Raw genomic sequence first — 24,282 nt, 5'->3', positions numbered from 1 at the left:
GTTCGGCGAGGGTGCTCAACTACCCCCCAACATGTTGAAGTTCTACGAGGAGAAAGTTAGTCTCCTAATTCCAGGAGTCACTCTAGCCGACTTGGAGCATGGTCAGCACCGTATCGCCAGACTCATGGGGATGCCGCGTAAGGTTTTGGTGAAGCCTAAACATGTCCACTACCGAATCATTGATCACCCCGTCCCCAACTTCACCCCTCTACTCGCTAGCGACTTGGACCGACTCCTTAATCGAGATATAGCACACATGGATGACTTCACAGACGGACTGAAGATCATCACACCTAAGGCTAACATCGACCGATCAATCGACCGATCAATCGACCGATCAATCGACCGATCAATCGACCGGGACAAGGACGAGCGTGTTTCTCAAGACGTGCAAGTTCGTCAAGACGTGCAAGTTCGTCAAAATGAGGAAGTCAATGACCAACAGGCGAAAAATAATCCACAAATTAACAATGACCAAGGTGTAATGGCTACCGACCAAGGGGCTGACGAGGTGATGACTGGTAACGAGGTGATGACTGGAGTTGACGACGAAGGGGAAGGCGCTTTGCTTTTCTCCTGCACACTTCCCCGAGGGTGTTATTTGACGTGTTTGTTGCGAGAGTTATTGGATGCCGAAAGTATTGACGCAATCTGCGCCAAGCGTCAATGAACCACTAAGCTATCCCGGATTCCGTAACTATCCGGGATTTGGTAACCTACCTTCCTTCCTTCCTTCCGTGACATCTATCAGGTTGGGCCAACGGTGGTGCAGGTGCAGGTAGAATGGGGGAATTGTGTTGGGGATTATGGCCTCGGGTTCCATTGCGTGATTATCATGATGAAGATCTGCAGTGTTTAATGGAATGTATTTTGCCAATGGTATTTTTTGTCACATGGCTGACAACGGGTTGTCTCGCAATAATGTTTGCGGTATATGACCTACTCGACCACCAGGATTCCGGTTTACGTGAAACACTCCTCCCGAAATATGACACCCACATTCGCGCACATGACATCACGGAAAACAACAACGACTTAGTGGGTGGTGACCCTCTTGCCGGAGGATGGCTTCAAGGCGATCATCTTCATGACGGCCGTCTTAACAGACCCGCGCAACAGGAACTACCACCCACGCACATCGTCACCATCGAACCAGCCCTTCACACTGCTACAACAACTAAGACCACAATGGCCTCCCAAGCTGGACCAGTTTTCGGTCACGACGGAGCCTTACAACTGGAAACTATCACACGAGCGAATAGACAAAGACGCGCACCAACTCCTAACTCTCTTCTCCATGGCCTGCTAAGTTCCTCCGAACCACTGACGAGAATCGATCGACGAACCTAGAGATGTCAAGCGCTTCCACTAAACCATTGAACCACACCACCGCTTCATATGTTCTGCCACATCTGGCCAGCCACATCTGGCCAGCCACATCTGGCCAGCCAGCTCTGGTCAGCCAGTTCTGGCCAGCCAGCTCTGGTCAGCCAGCTCTGGTCAGCCAGCTTTGAAATTTATTGGAGTGTTCGCCGCAGTACTTTGGTTACCATCGCTAGTCGGTTGGGCTTGGGAGCATGCCATGGTAGGCGGCGTGAAGACGTTATCCCGATGGAGACAGTCTAACCAGGGCACCTTCTCACGGTTGATCGCCAGCGCTTCTGGCATCGGGTCGTCTTCTTCGAATACGTCGGGACACATTACCTTGATTTGGTCAAAGACACTTCTATAATTCACGGCCATGAGCTCGCTATAGGACAACAGGTCAGCTTCCTCAGATCGGATGTTGGCTTCTAGCTCTTTATACTCCTTCATCATCATGGCCTACCGGGATGGGTGATAGTGAAGGGGCATCAATCACTAACGACAAATGCAGGAAAGATATGTTTGTGACGGGAGTAGAGAAAGTACTCTAGATTGCAACATTTCTTTCAAGGTGTTGGACATCCTTCCATTGGACTGTTTTTGAAAAGTATGCAAGAGAATCTGATGATCCTTTTCATCGTCTTCCTCTGTGGCCAAAACGTGTTCTGATTTGCAGGCCTCTGGAGTCATGGCATTAGGGGTCATGGAATTATGTTGTTCTTGAGTGTGCTGTCCTGTGGTACCGAATTTCAATTCTGTAGATACCTCGGGTCCTTTCATTCGTGGGGTCATGGATGTAGTTTTCATATCGGTCTTCATACCGGTAACTTTTTTTCCCCGTCCTGGACCCGGGAGCATGAGTAAAAAAAATGGGTCGTCGGGTTCCACTGAAGTCGTGGAAACTAAAGAACCGGAATAAGCAACCGGAGAAGGTTGGCCGAGGCCTGAAGCAGGTTGCGGAGGTACCGGAAAATAGCTTGTCAGAAGCGCTGGCGGCGGTGGACGATGAGGAATGGTTGAAGTACGGCGCAGAGGACGTGGTCGATACTGATTTGGTATTACATCATCTGTGGGACAGTAAAGCAGCTATCCCGAAGGCACTCTTGGATATGAAACTGAACCTCGATAGTCCGGCTGAGGAACAACTGGCAGCGGACATGACGGCTGACCAATCCATGACGGCTGACCAATCCAAGTCGTATTTTACACCGACTCTAATGCTCTCCACAGGGACAGGTTCGTCACTGACGCAGTTGGACTCTGTGGTAGTAGTGGGTCGCGTTTGGTCGGAGAGGAATGTCAGGGAATTATTCGCGTGCTTGCGACCGTTGGTTTTGTTGACATTGCGTTGGTATGCCGCACACGAGTTTCCGTTGTTCGAAGAGTCGGTAGATTTGGCGATGGCAACAGAGTTATTGCTGTCATGGCGTTGGCTTATTGTGTTAGAGCAAGTTGTGCAGCAGTTGGAATCGGAAGGTTTGTTACGCAACCCATTGGAGAAGTGTGCGTCAAGTGTTGCGGCCGTGTATCTCAACCTCCTATTGGCCGTATCCCATCACCCAGTTGGGACCAAGTTCGCCTGTGAGATAGGACAGCGACTCGTCAGGCTCTCGGCGGCTACAGACAAACTCGTGCCGCTAGGCGTGCCCGTCATTCGTCTCACGTACCTCGCCCTGGCCCAACTGCCCAGTGTCAAGGAACAACCACGAGTCATTGCACAACCCACCGCCGCCACGACCACCATCCTGCGCACGTCGTCCATCAAACTCTACGGCAACTCCGTGGACAAGAAAGCTGTCGACAACAAGACTATCGATAAGACGCACGAGCTGGAGACCTTAAACGCTGCCGTGTCCCTCCTCATCGCATACGTCCATCTCCTCCACCTTCACCCTTCCTTTTGCGAAACGGCCATCGTCTTCCACTCACAGTTGAAAAGACTCGCCCGAATAGCCGACAGAAAACAGCTCGCCTCCAAGGTGGCCCAAACTCTGAAAACTTTGGGTCACGCCATAGAGACCGCCAGCAAGCAAATCGAGACCGCCAGGGCAGACCTTGACCCCACACTGCTCAGCGCCCGCATTGAAGTGTTCAACGCCAAACAACGCCGCTCTTGGGGCATCGAACCTCTGTTCACGAAACGGAACAAATCATCAAGGCTCTGTTTCCCACCGAGAGACGCACCCACACAGACCACGACCGCGAGCATATAGCGGAGTATACAGCGGCCCGTGTAGTACAGAGAAATTTAGCGCACGAGGCCAGCCATCATATAGCGTTCAAATCTTGAAGATTTTTGGGAAACAAAAACGATTAGAACATGAGTCTTGCCGGCGGTGAGACAAGAATGGCGTAACGTCGACCGCGTCCGCAAATCAGAAACATCGCGCAGAGTCTCGCTGTCGACCATGTCGTGCTCTTAGTGCGCGATTTTGGACTAACGTCCAAATCAGCCTTATCATCTGCCTTCTCGCCTCAATAACCCCCGGGGGGCCTCCGCTCTTCTAGTACAACGCCTAATTTTAATAATGACCTGACTAACTTTCCGGTCTTCCTTTACCTGTCTGACCGGCTAGCACAAATACACACACGCGTGCTCACCGGAGTCACCTCAATGGGCACGCGCAAATTACTTCTGGCCAGTTACTTCTGATCTGTTTCGACTTCCGATCCTGTGCCAGGCTTGCCCGAGGGGGTTACCGCTCGACGGTTGCTTTCTGAGAGCTATTTTCCGAGGGGTGGGCCGTAAATTACCCTTCCCTTCCCTTGGAGGTTACCCCTCGGGTTATCGTAGTCCAGCCAGCCAGGACTTCTTGTTCTGGACCGTGCCAGCATCGATTTCTATGTCGAGATTTTCTCCCTTAAGGATGAGGGAGGTGGGCCCGCTGGAGGTCCAGTGCACGATCTTTGCCTGCAGGTAGTGGAGGCGGGTCACGGGTTCGAAAGTCAGTGCCTCATGCGGGTCCTCTTTCACGATGGCCAAGGTGTTGTGGCCACAGAGGATGCCGTAAGCGGCGAAACTCTCTTCCTCTTCTCTGCTCCTGGCGTCACCGCTACCGCGAACCGTCCCGCGACCACGGCCGCTACCGCTACGCCCGTCTCGGGCACTGACCCCGTCTCGGCCGCTACGGTCGGTCAGTTTGGCAGGACTTTTCACAAAGAGCAGTTTAGAGCAACAACTCCAGGAGTCGTCTTGAACAACGGAGCTTCGCCGCGGCGGCTCAGGCTGACCTAGTTTGACCAACAGTGCGCCCCAGACGCGGACGCCACAGGATTCGACGAGGTCTTCAGCGGGGCCGTTGATGATCGCTAGAAGTCCTTCGACCTTTGCGACCACACGCGAAACGGCAGCCTCGGCGCTCAATGCCACCAACCAACGCGGCGGCGGAGGTGTGGGGGGCGTATTGGACCTTTGCGGCGCCGGCTTCGCCGGCTCCGCCGGTGCGGCGGCCCCGCCGCCGCCACCGGACTCTGCGGAACGGGGAGCGGAGTGGTTCTCTTTAACGTCCTGGGCGTCGAGTGCTCGACGTAAGGCGATCCATTCCTTGATATAACGCGGAGGACGGCTGGTACGCTGGCCGTATGTATCTGGTTCGCGGGAAATGAGTTCCGCTGCGGGTTCGGTTTCATCGGCGAGTTGCGTGGTGGCAGCGGTATCGACATAGTCGAGTGCGCCGCCTCCCACGGCGCCTACGGAGTCTAGTCCACGTGTGGTGGCGGCGGTGCTGCCGGTGGTGGCTGCAGGTCGGTTGCGTCCCGCCTTTCGCGGTGGCGGCGTTTCGGGTACTTCGGAGATGAGGCGGCCGCTGAAGGCCTCGCCGACATTTGGAGTGAGTTCCATGCTGGAGGTGTCCTCGGATTGGCCTCGAGTGCCGAAGAAGGAGATGATGGATCGTTCGAGACTGAAGGGATCTACATCGGCGGGACAGTATAGTGGCATGCCACGGAATGCGGCATGTTCGAGCGGGTCCTCCAGGATAAACCTCTCCCGCACTTCCGGGCTGGGGTGCAACAAACGATAGCACAGATCGAGCATGTCACCTTCAACACGCAATTCGCTCTTCAGATCCAACAGATACTGTCCCTTCTTGTACTTCACAATCGCATCTAATACCTCATCCGTACTACCGCCCTGGAATGGTAACACTCCCGTTATCATAAACACCAACACACAACCCACTGCCCATATATCACCCGCAAATGGACGAGCCTCTACTCGGTCTCCATACAACCGCTCCATCACTACCTCGGGCGACCAGTATACCGGCGTACCAACCAACTCGTCTTCCCCCTCACCTTCCCCCCTCCCCCCACCATGTGAACCTTTTACATATTCACTCCGGCGTCCTCCACCGCCACTGCGCCCACTCCGGTAGTCCACCACATGGTCTCCCCCTCGGCTGTCCAAACCTCTGTCGCGGTCACGCTCCCGGTCGCGGTCACGCTCCCGGTCGCGGTCACGCTCCCGGTCGCGGTCACGACCATCCAGGCCACGGACGTCCAGACCTCGATCGCGGGTGTCCAGGCCACGGTCCAGACCTCGATCGCGGGTGTCCAGACCTCGGTAATCCAGGACGCCTGTGCTGCGGTGGTCGCTCCGAGCCTCGTTGGTCACCGTGGCGGAGGCGAAGTCGATGATCTTGATGTCACCAAGCTCAATCATCAGGTTCTCCGCCTTTATGTCACGGTGGACGCAGTTATGCACCATGAATGTGCGCAACAACGCGATTAGCTGACACGTCCACATCTTGACCAGTGGCAACGGCACCACCGGCGGCCCTCGCACACAACCCAACCGCGTAACCAACTCGAACAACGTCGGCCCGCGCATGAAGTCGTAAACGTAGTACAGACACCGCTGGTCCTGAAAACAGCCCTTAAGACTGCATACGTACGGATGTCCACGCAACAAAGCGTGCACCTGCAACTCGCTACTCAGCAAACGCCGCAGCGCGTGGTTGTTCGCCAAACGCGTCTTCCGCAGAAACTTCACCGCGTAAAGCCGATTCCGACGTATACACTTAAATACCTTCGATGACGACCCCTCACCTAATAGATCTAGCACTTTGTACGACGTTATCGTACCATGAGGAAACCTAATAACAAAACAAAACGTGAACAACACACTCGCGCGTGCGCGTGTGTGCACACGTGTGCAGGGGCCGTAACTGGCGCGGGGCTGGCGGGTACTTGTCTGGATCTGAGTTGCGGCTTTTCGGACGGCGTTTCCTCGCGTCGATCATAAAAAATATTCACCGCAGCGGGCCCCCACACATGGCGCTAAAGAGCAACCGGCGGGGCTTCAGCATGCGCCGCTTCGAGACCGTGCTAATAACACACGACTCGTCCGCCGCAAACCGGTCCAAGGACGCCGAACGCCGCTGCTGCTTCCACGCCCCAACCGACTCCTCCTTCGCTGTCGAGGAGGAGTCGCCCGCCGGCGACGCAGACACCTCCTCCTCTGCCGCCTCTTCATTCTTACCAGCGTCCGAAACACTACCAGGCAGCGCTTCGCCAATTGCGGTACCAGTCGCTGAGCCAGTCGCTGCAGCCGCGGTTGTGCTAGCGGCAGCCGCGGTTGTGCTAGCGGCAGCCGCGGTTGTGCCAGCGACAGCCGCAACTGTGCCAGTAGCACCCGCAACTGTGCCAGTAGCACCCGCAACTGTGCCAGTAGCACCCGCAACTGTGCCAGCTGTAGCGGACATGCCCGGCGAATAATTGAAGTGGTACTTCACGGTGCTGCCGGGAACTTCGAGAGAGCTGTATGTCGCCCCCAGCTTCGTGGAGCCCAAACTGCTGGGGTGCTGAGTCAGGCCGGTCGACTGCACTTGAGAGTACCCGGTCGTGTACGGCGAGAATCCGCTGCCGGTGTAATAGCCGGATGCATAACCGGGATTAGCCACATACGTGGAATAGCCAGCCGCATATCCTGCACTGGGGTTACCCGCCACATACTCCGTTCCATACCCCGGACTAGTCATGTACCCCGAACTGCTCGTCAGGTGCCCCGAACTGCTCGTCAGGTGCCCCGAACTGCTCGTCAGGTGCCCCGGACTTAGAGCTCCGTACCCCGAACTAGTCGTCCCATATCCGGGACTAGTCCTCACGTACCCTGGAGCGGTTGTCAGGTGTCCCGGACTGGCCGTCAGGTGTCCAGGATGGATTGCCCCGTACCCCGAGCTGCTCACCACGTACCCCGGACTGCTCGTTAGATACGCGTGACTCGGCGAGTAGCCAGACGCCCCGCCGAGCAAACTTCGACCGACAGGACTGGTGTAGGTTCCGCCAGTGCCTGCTGCGTGGGACGAGGTCGGGCGGTGACCTTGGTAACTGGTCGTGGCCCTAGTATAGGTGGCTGTCGGGTAGGTGGTGGCGGCCCCAGTATAGGTGGTGGTAGCCCCTGGGTAGCTGGTGGTAGCCCCTGGGTAGCTAGTGGTGGCCCCAGTATAGGTGGTGGTAGCCCCTGGGTAGCTGGTGGTGGCCCCTGGGTAGCCGGTGGCCGTGGTCGTGGGGTAGGCGCCGCTACTATACGTGGTGGTGGCTCCAGTATAGGCGGTGCTGGCCGTTGGGTACGCCGTCGGGGCCGCTGAGTAAGCCGTCGGGGGCGTGCCGACAGAGGAGTAGCTGGCCGAGCGCCTGGCGTCGTACAGACTCGGCGAAGGGTACATAGCCGCGGAGGCAGCGGGGGAAATCGAGCCTCCGATCGAGCCCCCGATGGAGCTCCCGATGGAGCCTCCGACGAAGCCCTCTCGCCGCATTTTCGCGTCCTGGTAAGCCTTCAGCGGCGAGGCAGACAACGTGTAGCTCGGAGGCGCGGCTCCGTCACCCAGTCGCGCAATTGTGTGCCGCGTTGCGCCCACCTCCCGCGCGACAGGCGTCGCAATCGCCGAGCACGAAAGCGTCGGCTTGTGACTTAATGTCGACCCCACCGCGAAGTACGAGGCCGGCAGGTACACCGCGCTGGGCACCGATCCGCCAGAGGACGCTGCACTCGCGCCTCGCTCCACGCTCCGGTAGCCACTGCCGTCCCGGAAGGCCCCCGTGTCCCGGAAAGCGCTGTCGCCTTCTCGGAAGACGCCGTCTCCATATTGGATCCGCGGGAGGCACTCTTTCTGGAGCAGTTGTTCGCGCACGTGTGTGAAGCTCGCGGCCGGCGCGGGGCGGTCGAGGGTCACGGTGGTCGCGCCGTCGCGGGCCACGGCGCTACCTGCGGCGGCGGCGGCGCTGCCACCGGAAGCGGACTGGACGGAGCCGGATTGTGGGAAGCCGATGTGCGCAGCGCTGGGCATGAGGGGCGGGCGTTGTAGGAGCGGCGTTTCTGCGGAGACGCCGCGGGCGGAGAGGCGCTCGCTGTGGTCGGAGAGACTGCGTTCCGGGGGTCCGGAGAGTCCGCGATCCGGAGGTCCGGAGAGCCCGCGTTCGAGTTCAAGCTCCGGTTCGGGCTCCACACGAGGACAGGCAGCACCGACCTGCGTGACGACCCAGGGGTGCGTTTCGCGTGCGCTTTCGAGTGTATGCGTCTCCATCTCGGGGACTGCACTGCGAAGGAAGACGCCGTCCAGCGGCGCAGCGTCAAGCAACGCAAGCGTAGCCGCGGCGTCCGCGGGCGCAAGCATCGGGTCGCTCGACGGCGCCGTGTCCTCATCGGAAGCGTAACCCAACGCTCGCCGCGGCCGACTCGAGGAACCCGAAAGCACTGTCGGCGACTGAGGCTCCGTTGGCGACTGTGCACCACTAAGACTCGCCTCACACTCCACCGCCCTCCCATCCTCGCAGGTACGCGACACCTGCGGTGTCATCTCATCCAACAACAATTCCGGCGATCCAAAACACTCCAGCGACTCAATCTCGCATTCGTCCGCTGCTGCCGCACAACCCTCCCCAGCCGCCGCCGTCGCCCGCCCGCCATCTCGCGACGACGAGAGCGAGCTAGCATACGGCAGCGCGTCAGACGACGCAGACAAAAGATCCGACGAACTCGGCACCACCAAGTTACTCGCCGAACCGAATATCGAGTCGTCCCCCGCCAGCGGCCGCTCTGCTGTGTTGTCCCGACTCGGAGGCTCCCCGTTGCCGCCCGCCTGGGTGCAGGCTTTGTCCGGCCACTCCTGCTCGCTCAAGTCCCCCTGTTGACTCAGCTCTTCCTGTTGGCTCAACTGATCCTGTTGGCTCAACTCTTCCTGTTGGCTCAACTGCTCCTGTTGGCTCAGCTCCTCCTGTTGACTCAGCTCTTCCTGTTGACTCAGCTCTTCCTGTTGGCTCAGCTCTTCCTGTTGGCTCAACTCTTCCTTTTGGCTCAACTCGTCGCACTCCGGATAGGAGGCGTGGTAGCCGCCGGCTTCCACGTTGTAGCCGGGGGTCAAGCCGTGTTCCTGGTCGCCGGCCAGGTCGGAAACGCTAGAGACGATGCTTCCGACCTCCTCCGCAAACGCGGCCTCTTGGGACCCGGACAGGTCCTGCTCAGGTGCGTCGGCCGCCTGGTCCCGCACCCGCTGGGTTCCGACTCGCTGCGTTCCGACTTGCTGGACTCCGTATCTCTTCGCGCTGCCCATTTCTGACCCGCTGCGTCCAGAATCGCGTTGTTCCAATCCACTCCATGGATTTTCTCTGCCTGCTCGGCCGCAGCTTGTCGGGTTGCCCACGCGGCCGGAAGGAGTCCTGCGGTGCACTACCGAAAAAAGAGCGTCTCGGCTTCCCGCGGACACGTCTCTACTTCCGACCGACGCGTCTCGGCTCCGGCTCCCCGCATCCCGGAACGAGTCTTGCGGTGCACTACCGGAAGCCGTTTCCGCGTCCTCCTCATCCTCGTCGAACTCCTGAATTATCAACGGCAACTCATCGTCAAAGTCTTCCGTACGGTCATCTTCCTTCGTCTCATTAGTCGCGGGACACCGCATAGCTCGTTCCCCAATACAATCAGTTTCCCGAGTGGGCATTTTTGACGAACCAAAATTAGGCACTTTAGATCGCTTGAACGCGCCTACTGCACCTCTCCGGCCGCCTCGTCCCTTTCGTCCCATCCGATTTTTAAAAACACAATCCCCCTCACAGCCACGCGCCTTCTTCATCCGACTCCTCAACCCCAGACTCGTCCCCGGAGACCTCCTCCCGGCAGCCGGACACCTCCTCAAGTCCATACGCAGCGGCAATGTTCTCTTGCAGGCGCCCCTCCAACTCCTCCCGGACCCCCGCACTTAGTCGCCACGTCACAGGCTTCACGGCCTTGTCCTTCGAACCCAGGACACTCAACCACTCCTTAAACATCACGCTATCCTGCTCCGGAACCAGCGGCCCGAACTCCGCAAGCAGTGAGCCGGTACTCACGCCCGCTTCGCCCGCGCCGTAAAGATAGCAACACAACTAAAGGCAAACACATGCGACTAGCCGTCTCCACCCCGTGTTCCCACCAACGACCTGCTTCCCACCGGGCCTTACTTTGACGAATAATTTGCGTTGCGTGTCGTTGAGGCGAAGCGGAACAAAATTACCAATGCACTTGCCAATCCGCTCTTCCTTCATGCTCATGGACAACGTGGCCAGGTTGAGGTGGATCGGCTTGCCGGCCTGGCCGTGACGGCCGGTCCAAGTGGGTACGTTCCAGGAGTGCGCGTCTCGGTCTCTTCTGCTCGTGACGAGCGCGCCATAGGCTTTGTAGGCGTAGCTCGCACGGTTCTCTGAAGTCAGCCGGATGACAATCGACTCGTTCACCAGTCGCTCGTGCTCCTCCACCGAGTTGATAGTGCCCGCCGAGCACAGCTCCTTCAGAAGGTCCTCTTCGCCGCCGGTCTCGCCCTCCCCGTCGTCGGACACCTCTCCAGTGCTGCTCGACTCCTGGCGCGCAACTGTAGCCAACGCCGCAGTGTCGTCGTCAGGCAGCAAGCCTTCCTCCTCCTCGTCCAGCTTCCTTTTCTTCTTGTCGCTTCTCGACCCACTGCTCCCCGGCTCACTGCTCCCTCTTTTGGAAACTTTTCTCTTGGCTCTTATTTCACGTTCCAGCTCTGCCTCGTCCAGCACCTGAACACCAGACACTTCTTCGTCAATTTCACCCGCTGTTGGGAGACTGGGAGCATCTCCCGGCAAACCCACAAGTGTGGAGGATGAGATCGAGGACACAGGGTCACCAGACGCTTCCTCCCCACTAGCCGAGTGCGCGAAGGTCCCAGGCGGAGTAAGGAGTGGGGTAGCTGGGGCCATCTCACTAGGCGTAGCAGGGGATTGGTCCACGGGCGACAGTGAGTTCGACGGACACGGCTCGTCCGGTAGCATGGACACCGAGTCCCTTTCCAGCGGCTCTTCCTTGTCCTCCTTTCCATAATCCGCGAAAATGTCCGGTCTCTTCAACGCCTGAACAAATTTCTGAAGCAAGTCACCCGGTAGCGGCGCCTGAGAACCGGAGTTGGCAGGCTGGGGGGGATGTGCGAACATTTCTATGAAATCGTTTGGCTTGAATACTTTGTCGTCCTCATTCTTCAAAATCCTGTTAGCTATGTGACTCTTGTATATTTGGCGTTTGTATATTTTCTCCTCAATGGTGTTTTGGCAAATGAGACGATAGACCTTTACATCGCTGTTCTTTTGGCCGATGCGCCAACATCTTTCTTGAGCTTGGGCGTCAACACTCGGATTCCAATCGGGGTCAAAGATGACGACGCGATCTGCTCCGGTCAAATTGATACCCAGACCGCCAACTCGCGTGGTCAAGAGCATGCAGAAAACTGAATTATTCTCGTTAAAATCATCTATCAATGGTATCCGCTGCTTTACCGGTACAGTTCCATCGATCCGGTAATATTTGAATGGCGCAGCTGCTGGCAGCACACGTGTGTGCGCGGCGCTATCTTGGGCAGAATTCGGAACAGCCGCAGAAGCGTTGAGGGTGATAAGGTGTCGTTCGATAATGTTCAGTGTTTGAATTCTCTGGCTGAATATTAAGGTCCTATGTCCTCCTTTCTTCCAGGTTTTAAGCAGTTGAATTAGAATCTTTAATTTTCCTGACCTTTCAACGTTGCCATAATCTGCTGGCTTTCCGACGGTGCGCAGAATGAGATCTGGATGGTTGCATAGCTTAATGAGCATGGATAGGTAAGCTAGAGCTTTGGTAATCGAGTTGCCGGCCCCGAAAGGATTGCCTTTACTCCTGGCATATGCTTGGGCCATTTGTTCAGAAACCTTGTGGATGGTTAGGAACGCGCAGTACACTTGATACTGAGCCAGCGTGAGGGGACATAGCAGTACCCTTTCCGTCTTTTCTGGTAGGTGGAGTTTGACCTGTCCCTTGGTTCTCCTGAACAAGTGGGGTAGGACGAGTTGTTTCAAAAGACTGATACATTCACGGCTCTTTTGCCGTTCATCATCTGCGACGTAGTTCTTGCCGGCGCGGTCGATGGGAAACACAAAATACTTCTTGAATGTAGGTAGCGTGCCCAGTAGACCGGGATGGACAAAGTCGATTAAGCTCCAAAATTCCGTCAGGTCATTTTGAAGTGGGGTACCCGACAAGACAACCCTGTTTCTGATATCCATTGATTTAACCGCCAACGTCAATTGCGAGTTGGGGTTCTTCAGCTTATGTCCTTCGTCCAGGACTCCGAGAGCAAACGGAACCTTCCGGAAACGGGCCTGGTGCCTCCTCAAGAACTCATAGGTCGTTAGATATATACCACCATCATACCTTAGGTCATCCAAGCGTCGACTACCACCAACCTGTACCGCGTCTGCTTGTCGATGTTTTGTTAGATATTTTGTTAACGCCTCACCAGAGGTGATCATGTACACGTTGGATTTCAATGGCGGATAGAAGTGCTCTATCTCCTGTTGCCACTGAATCAGCAACGTAGCAGGACACATCACAAGGATTGCATACTCTGAAAATAACTTCAAGTGCGCGCTCATCTCCTTGTAAACGACATGGCAACATCGGGCTTCCCGAATTAATCCTTCTACAGTCCCTTCTAGAGGGCGGCCACATCTAGCTGCCATGCACTCGTCACCTCCCGTGCAATCTGCTACAGTAATTCCTTGCATTAACGCATCCCATCTGTCTGTTAACGCTACTGAACCGGAGTCAAGAAGCGCCGCAATTAACGCAATGGCCTGTAAGGTCTTTCCTAAACCCATCTCGTCCGCTAGTAATGAGCCTTTATCTCCTATGTAGTTATTCAGAAGCCACTTCACACCTACCTAATATCTTATGGTGCTCACATATCTCCTAACCTACTTTTTGGTAGTCATGTAAGGTATCCCATACGCTGGTGTTGATTCTAAATTGTTCTGTTAAAGATACTGTTGGCATTCATATAAAAATCATTCACAATGTCCACACTAGTTTAGCCAAGTTGACCAAAAAGGATTGCGCCTCGTTGAAGTCTACGAAAGAACAAGTGTCTAAGTGCGCGTCCAAGTGCGCGTCCAAGTGTGTGTGTGTCTAAGTGTGTGTCTAAGTGTGTGTGTACTGAAGCATGAGTCGCCATAAACTCTGTCGACAAACTCGATGGGTACGTTGGCGATTTTAGCTTGCATTTTGGTAGCTCTCAAGATTGCCTCGCATTGGAAAGAATATCCAACGCTGTTCATTTCTTGGCATATCCTTTTAAGTACGTCCCTTCGATAAAGTCTGAAGCTACCGGTAACATCCGTGGCTGGTGGAGAGAATAAGGCGGCGACCAGTTGGTTGCTGAGGCATGAGATAAGTCGTCTTTTCAGTGGCCAGCCTATAACACCTCCACCATTAGAATATCGCGTACCCGAAACTATATCGTAGTCACCTTCCTTCTGCTTCTTGATCATTTCCACAATGTGCCGCGGCTGATGCGATAAGTCTGCATCCAGTATTATAACGAAGCTTCCACGCACCTTTTCCAAACCCGCTATATACGCTGTTCCAAGACCCAATTTACCGGAGCGCTTCACAATACTCATCTCCACCTCGGGAAATACCTTGATATCAAGCTCTTCAAACACTTTGGCCGTTCCATCGGGAGAGTTGTCATCCACTATCAATATTTCGTAACTAGGCTCCTGACTAAACAACCTAGTTACGTTGACGGATTGTTTGGTGCGGCTTATTTGCCTTAGGGCATACACGGCAGTAAACCAAAGCGACGCAACAAAACCGGCAGGTGATTGAAGGGGATTGAAGGGGGATTGAAGGGGGGGATTCAGGGGATTGAAGGGGGAGACCAGTACTCGCCTTAAGGCTCTCGCCTTAGGGTTCCCCCAGGGAAGCAGACAGTGGTGACTCCTAGACGGCGGGAAAAAATCCCAGACGGCCATAGATGGTGTGGACATTACGCTGTTTTGAATGCTTCGACAATTTGGTCCACTAGGATGGGTAAATTCTCTGCTTCATTATATGTGGCTACTAGTACTGTGTAAGTAGGCGGTGAAGGTATCATGAGTTTTTACGTGACGAAAAAAGACAAGTGTGTTTCAGTGGGTGTGGCAATAAACTGCTTGGTTCTACGGGTGTGTTTGAGAGCCAGCCAGCCAGCCCCTTCATTGTTTCGTGGCTGCTACCCGTGAGTGAGTAGCAATTCCGTTTTGCCTCGTTTTTTTTGGGCGCGATTTTGTGGCTGTAGGTTCCCCATGGTCGCTGTAAGTATCTTTTTCACGGCACGTCCCGCCTGAATGACCCTTCGCAACATGAGGAGGCGTACCCCTGTGCGGGACTTTCTAGCGAGTGTTCTCTAGGAGATGTATTGTATTGTAGACAAATCTCCGCGCTACAAAGAGGCTAGCCGCTGCTGTGTTGAAGTGCGGCAAGAACCGTGTGTTCTTGGACCCGTCTGCCTCTCGTGCTACGGTGTTGCAGGAAGCAGGTTCTCGTGCGCAGGTTCGTTCGCTGATTGGACGTGGTGCGATCTTGAAGAAGGCGGTTAAAGGCAATAGTCGTTACCGCTGCCGAGTATACCGGGAGGCGAAGAGAAAGGGTCGCCACATGGGTCTGGGTAAGAGAAAGGGAACACGTAATGCCCGTTGCTCATTCAAGTCGCAATGGATCCGTCGTATCCGACTTCTCCGTCGTGTACTCCGCAAGTACCGTGCACAGAAGGTCATTGACTGTCACACATATCACCAGTTCTACCTCAAAGCTAAGGGCAACCAATTCCGTAACAAGAAGGTCCTCGTAGAGGCCCTCTGGGACGCCAAGAACGCTCAGAACAAGGAGAAGCTTCTTGCCGAACAACGTGAAGCACGTCTTGCCCGTGCTGCCGCTCGTAAGGAGAAACTGGCCAAGAAGGAAGCTGCCGCCCTCGCCGCCACCCAGGAGTAATTTTTTCAACCAACCAGCGACCACCTCTCACGCCGCCAGGGCTACCGCAGGCCGCGGGGTAATAACACGTGGTAAAAGTTCTGCACGTGGTAACCACACAGAGGGTTCTTCATTACACAGAGTTTTACGTGACATACAGAGTAATACATTTGAAGCATGGTGCGAGATGCGGGAGCGATCAGGATCCAGTTGCACGACTTACCTGCGCTGCCTAGTCACACGGCGGGTGGAGTACTGGGTGGATGGCTGCAATCTTGGCTTGGATTACCACTGTTAAAGACCAGCGAGTTCGTCATTCTGCTAACGGTTGGGATTCCAGCAGGTCTGATGGCGGCCAACAACGTTGATCTGGCTTCCACGTGTGTGACGGTAGTGGTGTTATTCAGCAGTACTCTGGTGCTTCTTGACTGGATCTACAGCGGCTTCCGGAAGGCGACCAAGACCTTCTTCACAGATTTTCCCGTACATGGCGTGGCTTCACTTGGGAATAATATGGTCGCCGTCTCCGGCGGTGGAGGCGGCTTAAGCTACGGCATTCCGGACCAGTGTGCCATCGTGCACTTGTACCATTCCCGGCTGGTAGAAACCATCAACTCGGCTCCCAAAACTTGGGCTTGGACCGCCGGCAAGACTTGGACTTCCGGCAAGACTTGGACTTCCGGCAAGACTTGGACTTCCGGCAAGACTTGGACTTCCGGCAAGACTTGGACTTCCGGCAAGACTTGGACTTCCGGCAAGACTTGGAATGCCGGCGAGACCTCAACAAATGAGAGAACCTCTTCCGGCAAATTGGCGGGATTCAATATGCATGTGTTCAATTCAGGCTCTCATGACCCGCGCGGCGCCGAGCGGCTCAACTCTCTTGGAATGCGGGTTTTAGCATCATTGACACCCTATGCCTTATGGGGTCTGGCAGCGGATCCCGGCTCCCATTTGATAAGCGGCGGCGTGGGAGGCATCCTGCACCTGTTCCAGGCAGGAGTTGTCTTGGAACGGTCGGAACTCACTGCTCTGGTTTCGGCTGGTGGCAAACTGCCCGCCAACCCTCTGGAGATTCCGCCAGCGACACGGCCGGGTGAGGAGACACGGCCGGGTGAGGAGACACGGCCGGGTGTGGAGACACGGCCGGGTGAGGAAACACGGCCGGGTGAGGAAACACGGCCGGGTGTGGAGACATGGTCGGGTGTGGAGACACGGCGGGGTGTGGAGAAGTCGTCGTTCAGTACCTCTTCGGCGACGGTGGACCCCACCGGGGCCTCGTTAACCTTGTTGGGTGCTCACAAAATCATTGAGCAGTCAATTCGACAGAAGAACAAGCTGCTGGTTTCGCAAACACGATTGTGCCACAATAAGATTGCGGTGTTGTGTGAAGACGGGCAATTGTGTGTCTATTCGTATGGGTACGGACGCATGGACGGACTGCACCTGATCGGCAAGACCAAAAATAAACAAGTCGTGGACTTCCAATTCGCTGATGATGGCGCTCTACTGGTTGTCATGACAAACCGTGGGAAACTTTTGGTATACTCTGCACAGCCTGAGGAAGGCAGCCAGTTCATGCTGGAGACCGCTACATGCGCTCCGGGAATTGTCGCGCCAGTATTACTCAACAGCAACGCCAACCACTGGTACCCACTCCACGAGTGCGAACTCCCGAGCAACCACCTACGACCTCGATACCTACTCGTAACACGAGTCCGGAAGGGCAAGTCCGCAGGCGACTCCAAGCCTATGACAGACGGCTACCTTTCGGGCATGGGCAACTCTCTGGCTGCTAGTAACCCTCTAGGTCCGAGTAATCCTAACAATCTTGGTGCTAGTAATCCTGTGGGTACTACTAGTAGCCTAATGGGTGCTAACAACCCAATGGGTGCTAGTAACCCTGTTGGAAAAGCCCCTGTGGGGGCGACTTGGCGACGCGGTAACTACGCAGATGGGCAACTGACAACCGACACCTACGAAATTGTAGTTGTCGGGATGGACACGGACCGGCCCAAAACAGCAGTCGTCATGAAGATGAATGCAAATATGAACAGGACTATGTTCGCTTGGTCAAAGGAACCTTTTCGGACGCGATACCTGAAGCACCTGGAATCAGTTTCTGCTCTTACCTATGACCAGGACGTCATAGCTTTATGCGGGAACCAGAGGTTCTCTATCTTGAGTCTCAGAGACCTAAGCACTATTACCACCATAGAGAGAGACAGCAACAGCTTACCAATCACCGCTGCTACGATCACTGATGAGAAACTTCTTGTGGTGGGAGCCGCAGACTATTCCCTCATTGTTGTTGCACTACCACCCTCTCTATCCGGCTACAGATTCGGCTTCCTTAATCTATCTCCTCGTATTTTACTCTACCTAGCTGTACTCCTTAAAATAGCACTACTTACGGCATGTGTTGCTTTGTGTTTATAACACATCTATCTTGTGTTTATAGCACATCTATCGTGTGTTTGTCGCAAAAAAAAGATCCCTACGAACAAAGATCTCTGAGAACATCGCAAAACCCGTTTCTGCGTCCGGCTTCCTGCCATTTCCGTAGCTTGTCGTATGTTGGTAGCTCCCGGTTTTCGTTAATCCAAATGTACTTGAAGGTTTCCGGTGCTCCGGTGTGATTCACGGTATTCGCCAATATACTTGTGTCCACCAAACAGGTGTTTCCTCGCTGACGTTTGGAGAAGGGCTTGCTGGAAGTTCGTTTCATAACACCTCGAAGCTTATCCATCGCTTCCAGGGGTAGCTGTTTGATCGCCACGGCGCGCTTCATCGCTGATTGAGGATTTTACAAAATGTGCTATCCCGATCCTATTCCGAGGCATGAGGTATTGCCGCTTAAAACAGTAACAAATATCGGGGCTTTCCGGACGCAGCCGCTTTTGATGGTCGGATTGTGAGTCATGAGCCTCCAAGGCATCGTAAAATACGGCCGATTCAATATCCATCGTCGCAGCGCACACGCGTGCGCGCGCGTTTGCAAGCATTTAATTTCGTAAGAGTGGTCTCCAAACTAATGACAACTGGTCATTAGACGAACCTGGACGTACGAGGACTTTGCAATTGAGGCAGGATTAATATACTACTCACGGAACATTGATTCGGTAAGTATGTTATACAAAGAGTCAAGCCATGCGGTTGCAGTGGATATTGGAAAAAGATTATACGGAGAGAGAGCAGTTAGCTACGGATCTGGAGACTTGATCTTTCGAGGACATCACATTTAAAGATTTTACTAATTGTCGGGTGAACTGGCACATTATCCGGGAATGGTTGTGAAATTGGGAGGAGCATTCTGCAACATCCGGGAGATAAATACTTCGGCTGAGCTGCAGCGGTACTTCAATGATTTTACGATATATAATGTGGCGGTTGACTTTACAGACCCCGACCACCCTCAGGTGTACATGCACCATACGCCGGGCGAGCTATGTCACGCGTTAATTCAAATGCTGCCGACCTTGAGCGAGCAGGCCCGGATATATCTTCATGATTATAGTGAATTTGAGCTGAATGAGATGGTCCGGGATGAGAATACAGCGCAGGTCCAGCTTGACATCATGCGATTGAGAGCCAAGATACTAGGATTGATCAAGGATGACAAAAAATAGGCGCCTTTTCTATGACATGCATCGCGTCACTTGTATAAAAAGTGTCCTTTTTATGTGCAGTAAGGCAGTTCGTCCTCGCCATCTGCAGAGCAATTGCACTTACACGTTTTTCCGTCGGTGTTTCCACCCGTGCTACACTCACCCACCTTGTTCCAGAGACCAGTCAGTTTGTCTGGTGACGTGCCGGACGTGCAGCTGTACAAAGCGCCGTTGTATGCCACCTGTCCGGAGGGGCATTGGACGGAGCTCGAAGACCAAGCGGTGTAGCCTGAACAGGCCGGTTGGGCATGGGCCATGCCAGCCCACGCCAGCAATACCCCAAATTTCATGATATGCACCTCCCTCGCATGTGAGGTGTTGTGTGGGTCTAGATGAAGAAGACGGGTCTAGATGAAGAAGAAAAGCTAGTTGTTGTTGGCTAGGTCAACTTGGATGGCTAGCTGTGCGAGTTCGCGTTCTCGGGACTCCATCAGCGCCTCTTGGACGACGAGATCCCTGGCAACTCTGTGTTCGAGTGAGGGTGCGCAGAGCATCTTGATGGCGTCGGTATATGCTGATGAGAGAAGTGTGACCTTGATGGGGGTGAGTAGGTCCTTGTTGTCAAGTTCGTTGACCTTTTTGGTGAACTGGGCCTTGTCGAGCTCCCCGGTTTCGAGTTGATGGCGTAGGCTGAACCATTGGGGCGATAGCAGAAAGGCCTTGAATGGCATCCTGCCTATGGTGGCGAGATATGAGTCGAATGAAAGAAGCACCGAGTTAGGGTCATAAGTGTGGCAGCGGTCCCAGAGCTCTTCCAATATATCTTTATGGTTACTATTGTTGGTGACCCAGATGCCAATGGGTTGTGGGTCACAGTCGACGTATTCCAGCAAGTCCCTCATCTTGCTCTGGTACTTTTCCGCCTCCTTTTTGAGCTTTTCTTCTGCGGCCTCCAGGCTGCTGCCGTCCGTCGGCGTCTGTACAACCACATTGGACCGGAACGCATAGCAGTTGGACACCTCAACTACACCCGGTGATACTTCCAGACCTAGCAGCTCACCACGTATCGTGGCCGATGGGTCCTCCGTCGCAAAGCCAGCTATACGTAATGTCGGCTGCAGCATCAGTCTCAGCTCTAAATCGTAGTTCAAATTACGACCCATCCCGCCAATTTTACAAATTAGCCCAGCCGGCCGGATGAGCCGAAAGCGTAGAACACTGAAACCATGATTGTCAATGAGCCACACAAGAGACAATGGGCCGTATCGGGATCGGGAGATGCCCGAATGTCAACAGGGGGATCAGCACACCAGTCCAGCAACAGCCGGCTCGTTCTGCCAGGCCCACAATTGGGTCTGCAAAAAGGCATTTGCGAACGGCTTTTGGAAGGGCGAACGGGTAGGATGAGGGAAAATTGTGAAAAAGAATGGAGGAGAATCAGTTGTTGGATCACCCGTTGTCGAAGAAGCCCAGGAGTGAGATAAGCTCTAGTTCTGTGCACTACATGTTTGGTTCGATCCTGCAATACTGCATGGCTAGTTCAAATCCTATGGAAAAGCAGTACGAGATAGGACATCGTATCGGCAGTCGAGTACTGCTTCTTTTGACCTTCCGCGACAAGCTGAAGAGGGAGATTAAAGTGGTTAATATTTTGTCTTTCATCTCCCAGCAGTGTTGGCGCATCCTGTTTGGTCGACAAGGCGACCTGTTCAAGTGTGGCGATAATCAAAACGACTATATGCTGACTGACCACAAGTTTATGCTTACCAAGTACTGCCATGAACCCCGAGGCGATTCCTTCATCGACTACGGGGCCTTCGCCGCGGGAATTATCGAAGGCATTCTTTGTGATGCTGAGTTTGTAAGACAACAAATCCCACCACCCCTCCACAGCTCCCTTCGGCATGAATCTGCAACGGTAGCCTGCAACGGTGACGGCACACACGTTGAATCCAGATCCTAAGGACCGGACGGTGACTTTCCTGATAAAGTTTTTCCCTGAAGCTCTCAATCGCGAAACCAAGATGACAGGTTAACTAGCTATTCTTGCTCGAATAAATAGCTATTCTTTCTTGCTGGAAGTCTTGTTCATTTGAGCTAAGATGGTCATGAGTATCTTGTCATTGTTCGGGTCGGATTCGACTGTCCGGATTTCACGGAGCTTGCTCGACTCTAATGTCGCTGCCATGTCCTCCAAATCTTTAACGTCGCCTCCCAACTCATCGTCAATCAAGACCTGCGCGTTCCGTAACCCCAAGCTCTGCAAAGCTGCCTGGAACGATGATGAATCACCTGATGATGTATCCTCAGGCGTCCACCCCACCTCCGTTTTCAACCGCTGGCCTGCGTTTGTGCCAGCTACTTTCGAACTGAAGCTACCCATTGATTTTGCGTCCTTTGCTGACGCATCATCCTGTGCTGATTCACCATCGCCCGAACTTTTTTTGCTCGAATTTCCCTTCTTCGAACTCCCCGTGTTCGGGCTGTCACCTTCCGTGGATGAACCAATCTCGGCGAAAGATGCGACTTGGCTATCAGCCTTAGATTTGCTCTTGGGTTTGCCCGTCGGCTTGCCCGTCGGCTTGCCCGTCGGCTTGCCCGTCGGCTTGCCCGTCGATGAATCACTGCTTGACATCAAGGAGTCAGAATCATGTTCTTCTCCGAGAAATGTGTTATCACCGAGGAATGCGGAAACAGGATCCAGAGGCTTGTGCTTAGTCTTCCGTTCCAGGAAAGATGCTAATCGTATTTTATTAGCCTTGGACGACAAAACCCCGTTTGACTTGTCACCATTCAACATATAATACAATCTCTCTGTCCGGCGCATTAGATCTTCCCAATTGTTCAGTATCGCAGGTTCCGTAAAAAACACTGAATCAACCAAACCAAGTTTCGCAGCCATGTCTTCGTAGCGCCGTAACCTATTCACTAAAGGCTTGATGGATTGCGAATCATGTTTCAAATCTAAAATTGAAGCCTGGAGGAGGAAGCTAAGCGTGGAGGGGAAGCGAGACGTGGAGGGTACTTTGTGTTACTAATTCTGATTTTATGGCTGAACCTGTTTTGGGAATTCCATGTATTGCTATGTTATCCAAAGAGGAATCTCGTCCTAAGAAATTTACTCCAAGTGTATGTCGTAAGTATTTACCGCTTCTGGATGAACCGTCAACTTGAATGTAGCCGTATGCAAGAAAAAGAACTAACAAATTTTTCGAGAACATGACATGCAGCACACGTGTGTGCTAAGGACCGGAAACGCGCTCCGCACTATCCTCGCAGGGAGCAAATCCAATCCAATTCACTATTGCATGTAGCAGCCCGATGTAGATTACCATCCGATCTTAGTCGTTGCAATTTCCGTTCACAGAAATTGCTTGAGTTGATTCCTTTGGAAGTTCCATCTGCCTGGACTTCAACCTGTTTTATTTTGTTTGGGAAAGGAGGAGTCTTGATGGTTACGAGTACTTGCTCTGTTTTTTCCGGCAAGGTAACGTTGGCTTTCTTCGCGAATTCTTCAGCTCGTTTCAAGAGCTTGTTGAATTGTCTATTGAGCCGAAGAGCATCATAATTGGATATGACGCCCCCTTGTTTTGTTCTTGTTTCTGTGGCCCTTTCTCTAAGTTTGCTTATTTCCGCCAGCACGTTAGTGAGTTGGATTCTCGCCTCATCCTCCATGACTAATATTAATCCGGTTGAGTACCACCCCCGTGTAGTTAACCCCCAAGATAAACATGCACAGTCCGTGTAGTTAAACATGCATGCACAGACAGTCATATAGAATTTGTCCTCAGAGACAGCCGTTCTGACGCACTCCTAGGTAGCTTTCACTCCTAAGTCGTGGTATAGCATTAGTTCGTAGGAAGTAAGGTTTCAGGGAGTGACGAAGTTATTGGGTCAATTAAAAATGCCGAGCGGTCGCAAGTCGGCACTGAAAAAACATCAGAAGGGTGGGGGCTTTGGCAAGAGTCTACAGAAGCGAAGTACTGATGTGAATGGCGGCATCGCCTTTCTTAAACCGGATATATCTCGGTTATTGACTCAAGGAGAGAGTGAGAAGAAGTTGACTATCTTGGATTTTATAGACCGAGATGCGGGAGTTTCCGCGTTGGAAATGAACGATTTGGAAGACTACATAGCCACAACTCTTCAACAGCATAACGCCAATGCGGCTCCGCTGGTCATCTGTAACCGGGACGGTAGTTTACTCGACACGGCTACCGCCACCGTTGTCAAAGTTAGGACGGAAGGATTGCAGGCAAGCCAGACATCTCATAACAGGCAGTTCGACCTTCCTATCAGGCCATTTAGATTCCTCGACCCCCTTAACAGAGTTCTTACCTTTGCACAATACTTCGGCAAGTTCCTTACTGAATTTGAAAGGCAACCTACCGAACCCATGCTTTACAACGACCATGACCCTAACGCCGCTTCATCGGATGAGGATGATAACCATGGTGATGATAACCATGATGATGATAACCATGGTGATGATAATCATGGTGATGATAGCAATGACGATGGCAGCAAGGATGACTTCAAGAGAGCCAGCAGTGAAGATGGTAGTGAAGATGGTATCTTACTGCCACCGATTGATTTGTTTCAGGAACCGGTCTGTCTTCGATCGAACAACAAGGACGAGAAGGAAAACGAGCTAGGTCATGAAGAGATTATTGCTGCATTACAGAAGTGTGAAGATATACGTGTTATATATTCGGCGTTCTACCATTATTTTGCGAAGGTCGTAAATTTCGGTCCATTATTGTGTGCGTCAGATTTGCAGAGGGAGGAATTGCGTTCGTTTACTGAGTGGCGACGGGGACTGAGTGAGTGTGAGTTGGAGGAGAAGGTAGTAATTGCGCCTTACGAGAAGAATTTGGAGTACTGGAAACAGTTGTGGAGAACAATTGAGAGATCAGATATTGTATTGGAAATTGTTGACTCACGTAATCCTCTGATATATCGATCTGGTGCATTGGAGAAGTTGATTGAGAGTTATGATAAGAAGGTTATCTTGTGTCTGAATAAGGCGGACTATCTGTCAGCGAATCAGCGTAGAAT

General features: G+C 53.5%; 15 protein-coding genes across 15 annotated transcripts; 7 read left to right on the top strand and 8 right to left on the bottom strand.

The window, feature by feature from the left end:
- Nucleotides 1-31: 31 nt before the first annotated feature.
- GNI_043110 (hypothetical protein) lies at nucleotides 32-670 on the top strand (the record flags this gene model as incomplete). The annotated part of the gene is made up of 1 exon (XM_011131231.1): nucleotides 32-670. One exon carries the CDS (start codon nucleotides 32-34, stop codon nucleotides 668-670), a length of 639 nt encoding a protein of 212 aa, XP_011129533.1.
- An 830-nt stretch (nucleotides 671-1,500) lies between these two features.
- GNI_043100 (hypothetical protein) lies at nucleotides 1,501-2,184 on the bottom strand (the record flags this gene model as incomplete). Its single annotated transcript, XM_011131230.1, has 2 exons — nucleotides 1,501-1,824; nucleotides 1,912-2,184. The coding sequence occupies 2 exons, from the start codon at nucleotides 2,182-2,184 to the stop codon at nucleotides 1,501-1,503; spliced, it is 597 nt and encodes a 198-aa protein (XP_011129532.1).
- Nucleotides 2,185-2,234: 50 nt separating this feature from the next.
- On the top strand, nucleotides 2,235-3,578 carry GNI_043090 (Noc2p family protein; the record flags this gene model as incomplete). The annotated part of the gene is made up of 1 exon (XM_011131229.1): nucleotides 2,235-3,578. The coding sequence occupies one exon, from the start codon at nucleotides 2,235-2,237 to the stop codon at nucleotides 3,576-3,578; it is 1,344 nt and encodes a 447-aa protein (XP_011129531.1).
- Nucleotides 3,579-4,150: 572 nt separating this feature from the next.
- Nucleotides 4,151-10,385, bottom strand: GNI_043080 (protein kinase domain protein; the record flags this gene model as incomplete). Its single annotated transcript, XM_011131228.1, has 2 exons — nucleotides 4,151-6,461; nucleotides 6,640-10,385. The coding sequence occupies 2 exons, from the start codon at nucleotides 10,383-10,385 to the stop codon at nucleotides 4,151-4,153; spliced, it is 6,057 nt and encodes a 2,018-aa protein (XP_011129530.1).
- A 340-nt stretch (nucleotides 10,386-10,725) lies between these two features.
- GNI_043070 (putative SNF2 helicase) lies at nucleotides 10,726-13,657 on the bottom strand (the record flags this gene model as incomplete). The annotated part of the gene is made up of 3 exons (XM_011131227.1): nucleotides 10,726-13,304; nucleotides 13,356-13,541; nucleotides 13,579-13,657. The coding sequence occupies 3 exons, from the start codon at nucleotides 13,655-13,657 to the stop codon at nucleotides 10,726-10,728; spliced, it is 2,844 nt and encodes a 947-aa protein (XP_011129529.1).
- A 15-nt stretch (nucleotides 13,658-13,672) lies between these two features.
- GNI_043060 (dolichol-phosphate mannosyltransferase) lies at nucleotides 13,673-14,759 on the bottom strand (the record flags this gene model as incomplete). Its single annotated transcript, XM_011131226.1, has 3 exons — nucleotides 13,673-13,731; nucleotides 13,818-14,434; nucleotides 14,656-14,759. The coding sequence occupies 3 exons, from the start codon at nucleotides 14,757-14,759 to the stop codon at nucleotides 13,673-13,675; spliced, it is 780 nt and encodes a 259-aa protein (XP_011129528.1).
- Nucleotides 14,760-14,949: 190 nt separating this feature from the next.
- GNI_043050 (ribosomal protein L19) lies at nucleotides 14,950-15,637 on the top strand (the record flags this gene model as incomplete). The annotated part of the gene is made up of 2 exons (XM_011131225.1): nucleotides 14,950-14,958; nucleotides 15,074-15,637. 2 exons carry the CDS (start codon nucleotides 14,950-14,952, stop codon nucleotides 15,635-15,637), a joined length of 573 nt encoding a protein of 190 aa, XP_011129527.1.
- A 492-nt stretch (nucleotides 15,638-16,129) lies between these two features.
- On the top strand, nucleotides 16,130-18,055 carry GNI_043040 (putative transmembrane protein; the record flags this gene model as incomplete). Its single annotated transcript, XM_011131224.1, has 1 exon — nucleotides 16,130-18,055. The coding sequence occupies one exon, from the start codon at nucleotides 16,130-16,132 to the stop codon at nucleotides 18,053-18,055; it is 1,926 nt and encodes a 641-aa protein (XP_011129526.1).
- Nucleotides 18,056-18,113: 58 nt separating this feature from the next.
- On the bottom strand, nucleotides 18,114-18,407 carry GNI_043030 (hypothetical protein; the record flags this gene model as incomplete). The annotated part of the gene is made up of 1 exon (XM_011131223.1): nucleotides 18,114-18,407. One exon carries the CDS (start codon nucleotides 18,405-18,407, stop codon nucleotides 18,114-18,116), a length of 294 nt encoding a protein of 97 aa, XP_011129525.1.
- Nucleotides 18,408-18,903: 496 nt separating this feature from the next.
- GNI_043020 (hypothetical protein) lies at nucleotides 18,904-19,245 on the top strand (the record flags this gene model as incomplete). Its single annotated transcript, XM_011131222.1, has 1 exon — nucleotides 18,904-19,245. The coding sequence occupies one exon, from the start codon at nucleotides 18,904-18,906 to the stop codon at nucleotides 19,243-19,245; it is 342 nt and encodes a 113-aa protein (XP_011129524.1).
- Nucleotides 19,246-19,649: 404 nt separating this feature from the next.
- Nucleotides 19,650-20,387, bottom strand: GNI_043010 (hypothetical protein; the record flags this gene model as incomplete). The annotated part of the gene is made up of 1 exon (XM_011131221.1): nucleotides 19,650-20,387. One exon carries the CDS (start codon nucleotides 20,385-20,387, stop codon nucleotides 19,650-19,652), a length of 738 nt encoding a protein of 245 aa, XP_011129523.1.
- Nucleotides 20,388-20,650: 263 nt separating this feature from the next.
- GNI_043000 (transport particle (TRAPP) component) lies at nucleotides 20,651-21,260 on the top strand (the record flags this gene model as incomplete). Its single annotated transcript, XM_011131220.1, has 2 exons — nucleotides 20,651-21,085; nucleotides 21,147-21,260. The coding sequence occupies 2 exons, from the start codon at nucleotides 20,651-20,653 to the stop codon at nucleotides 21,258-21,260; spliced, it is 549 nt and encodes a 182-aa protein (XP_011129522.1).
- A 26-nt stretch (nucleotides 21,261-21,286) lies between these two features.
- On the bottom strand, nucleotides 21,287-22,126 carry GNI_042990 (PT repeat protein; the record flags this gene model as incomplete). The annotated part of the gene is made up of 1 exon (XM_011131219.1): nucleotides 21,287-22,126. The coding sequence occupies one exon, from the start codon at nucleotides 22,124-22,126 to the stop codon at nucleotides 21,287-21,289; it is 840 nt and encodes a 279-aa protein (XP_011129521.1).
- Nucleotides 22,127-22,491: 365 nt separating this feature from the next.
- GNI_042980 (hypothetical protein) lies at nucleotides 22,492-22,899 on the bottom strand (the record flags this gene model as incomplete). The annotated part of the gene is made up of 1 exon (XM_011131218.1): nucleotides 22,492-22,899. One exon carries the CDS (start codon nucleotides 22,897-22,899, stop codon nucleotides 22,492-22,494), a length of 408 nt encoding a protein of 135 aa, XP_011129520.1.
- A 229-nt stretch (nucleotides 22,900-23,128) lies between these two features.
- GNI_042970 (GTPase) lies at nucleotides 23,129-24,275 on the top strand (the record flags this gene model as incomplete). The annotated part of the gene is made up of 1 exon (XM_011131217.1): nucleotides 23,129-24,275. A coding segment is annotated over one exon (1,147 nt), but the record flags the coding sequence as incomplete, so codon positions are not given.
- Nucleotides 24,276-24,282: the final 7 nt, after the last annotated feature.

Source organism: Gregarina niphandrodes, assembly GCF_000223845.1.
Source record: "Gregarina niphandrodes unplaced genomic scaffold scaffold00006, whole genome shotgun sequence".
In the NCBI taxonomy this organism is placed as follows: domain Eukaryota; phylum Apicomplexa; class Conoidasida; order Eugregarinorida; family Gregarinidae; genus Gregarina; species Gregarina niphandrodes.
Note: the sequence above shows the minus strand (reverse complement) of the source record. Positions and strands in the feature narration are given on the sequence as shown.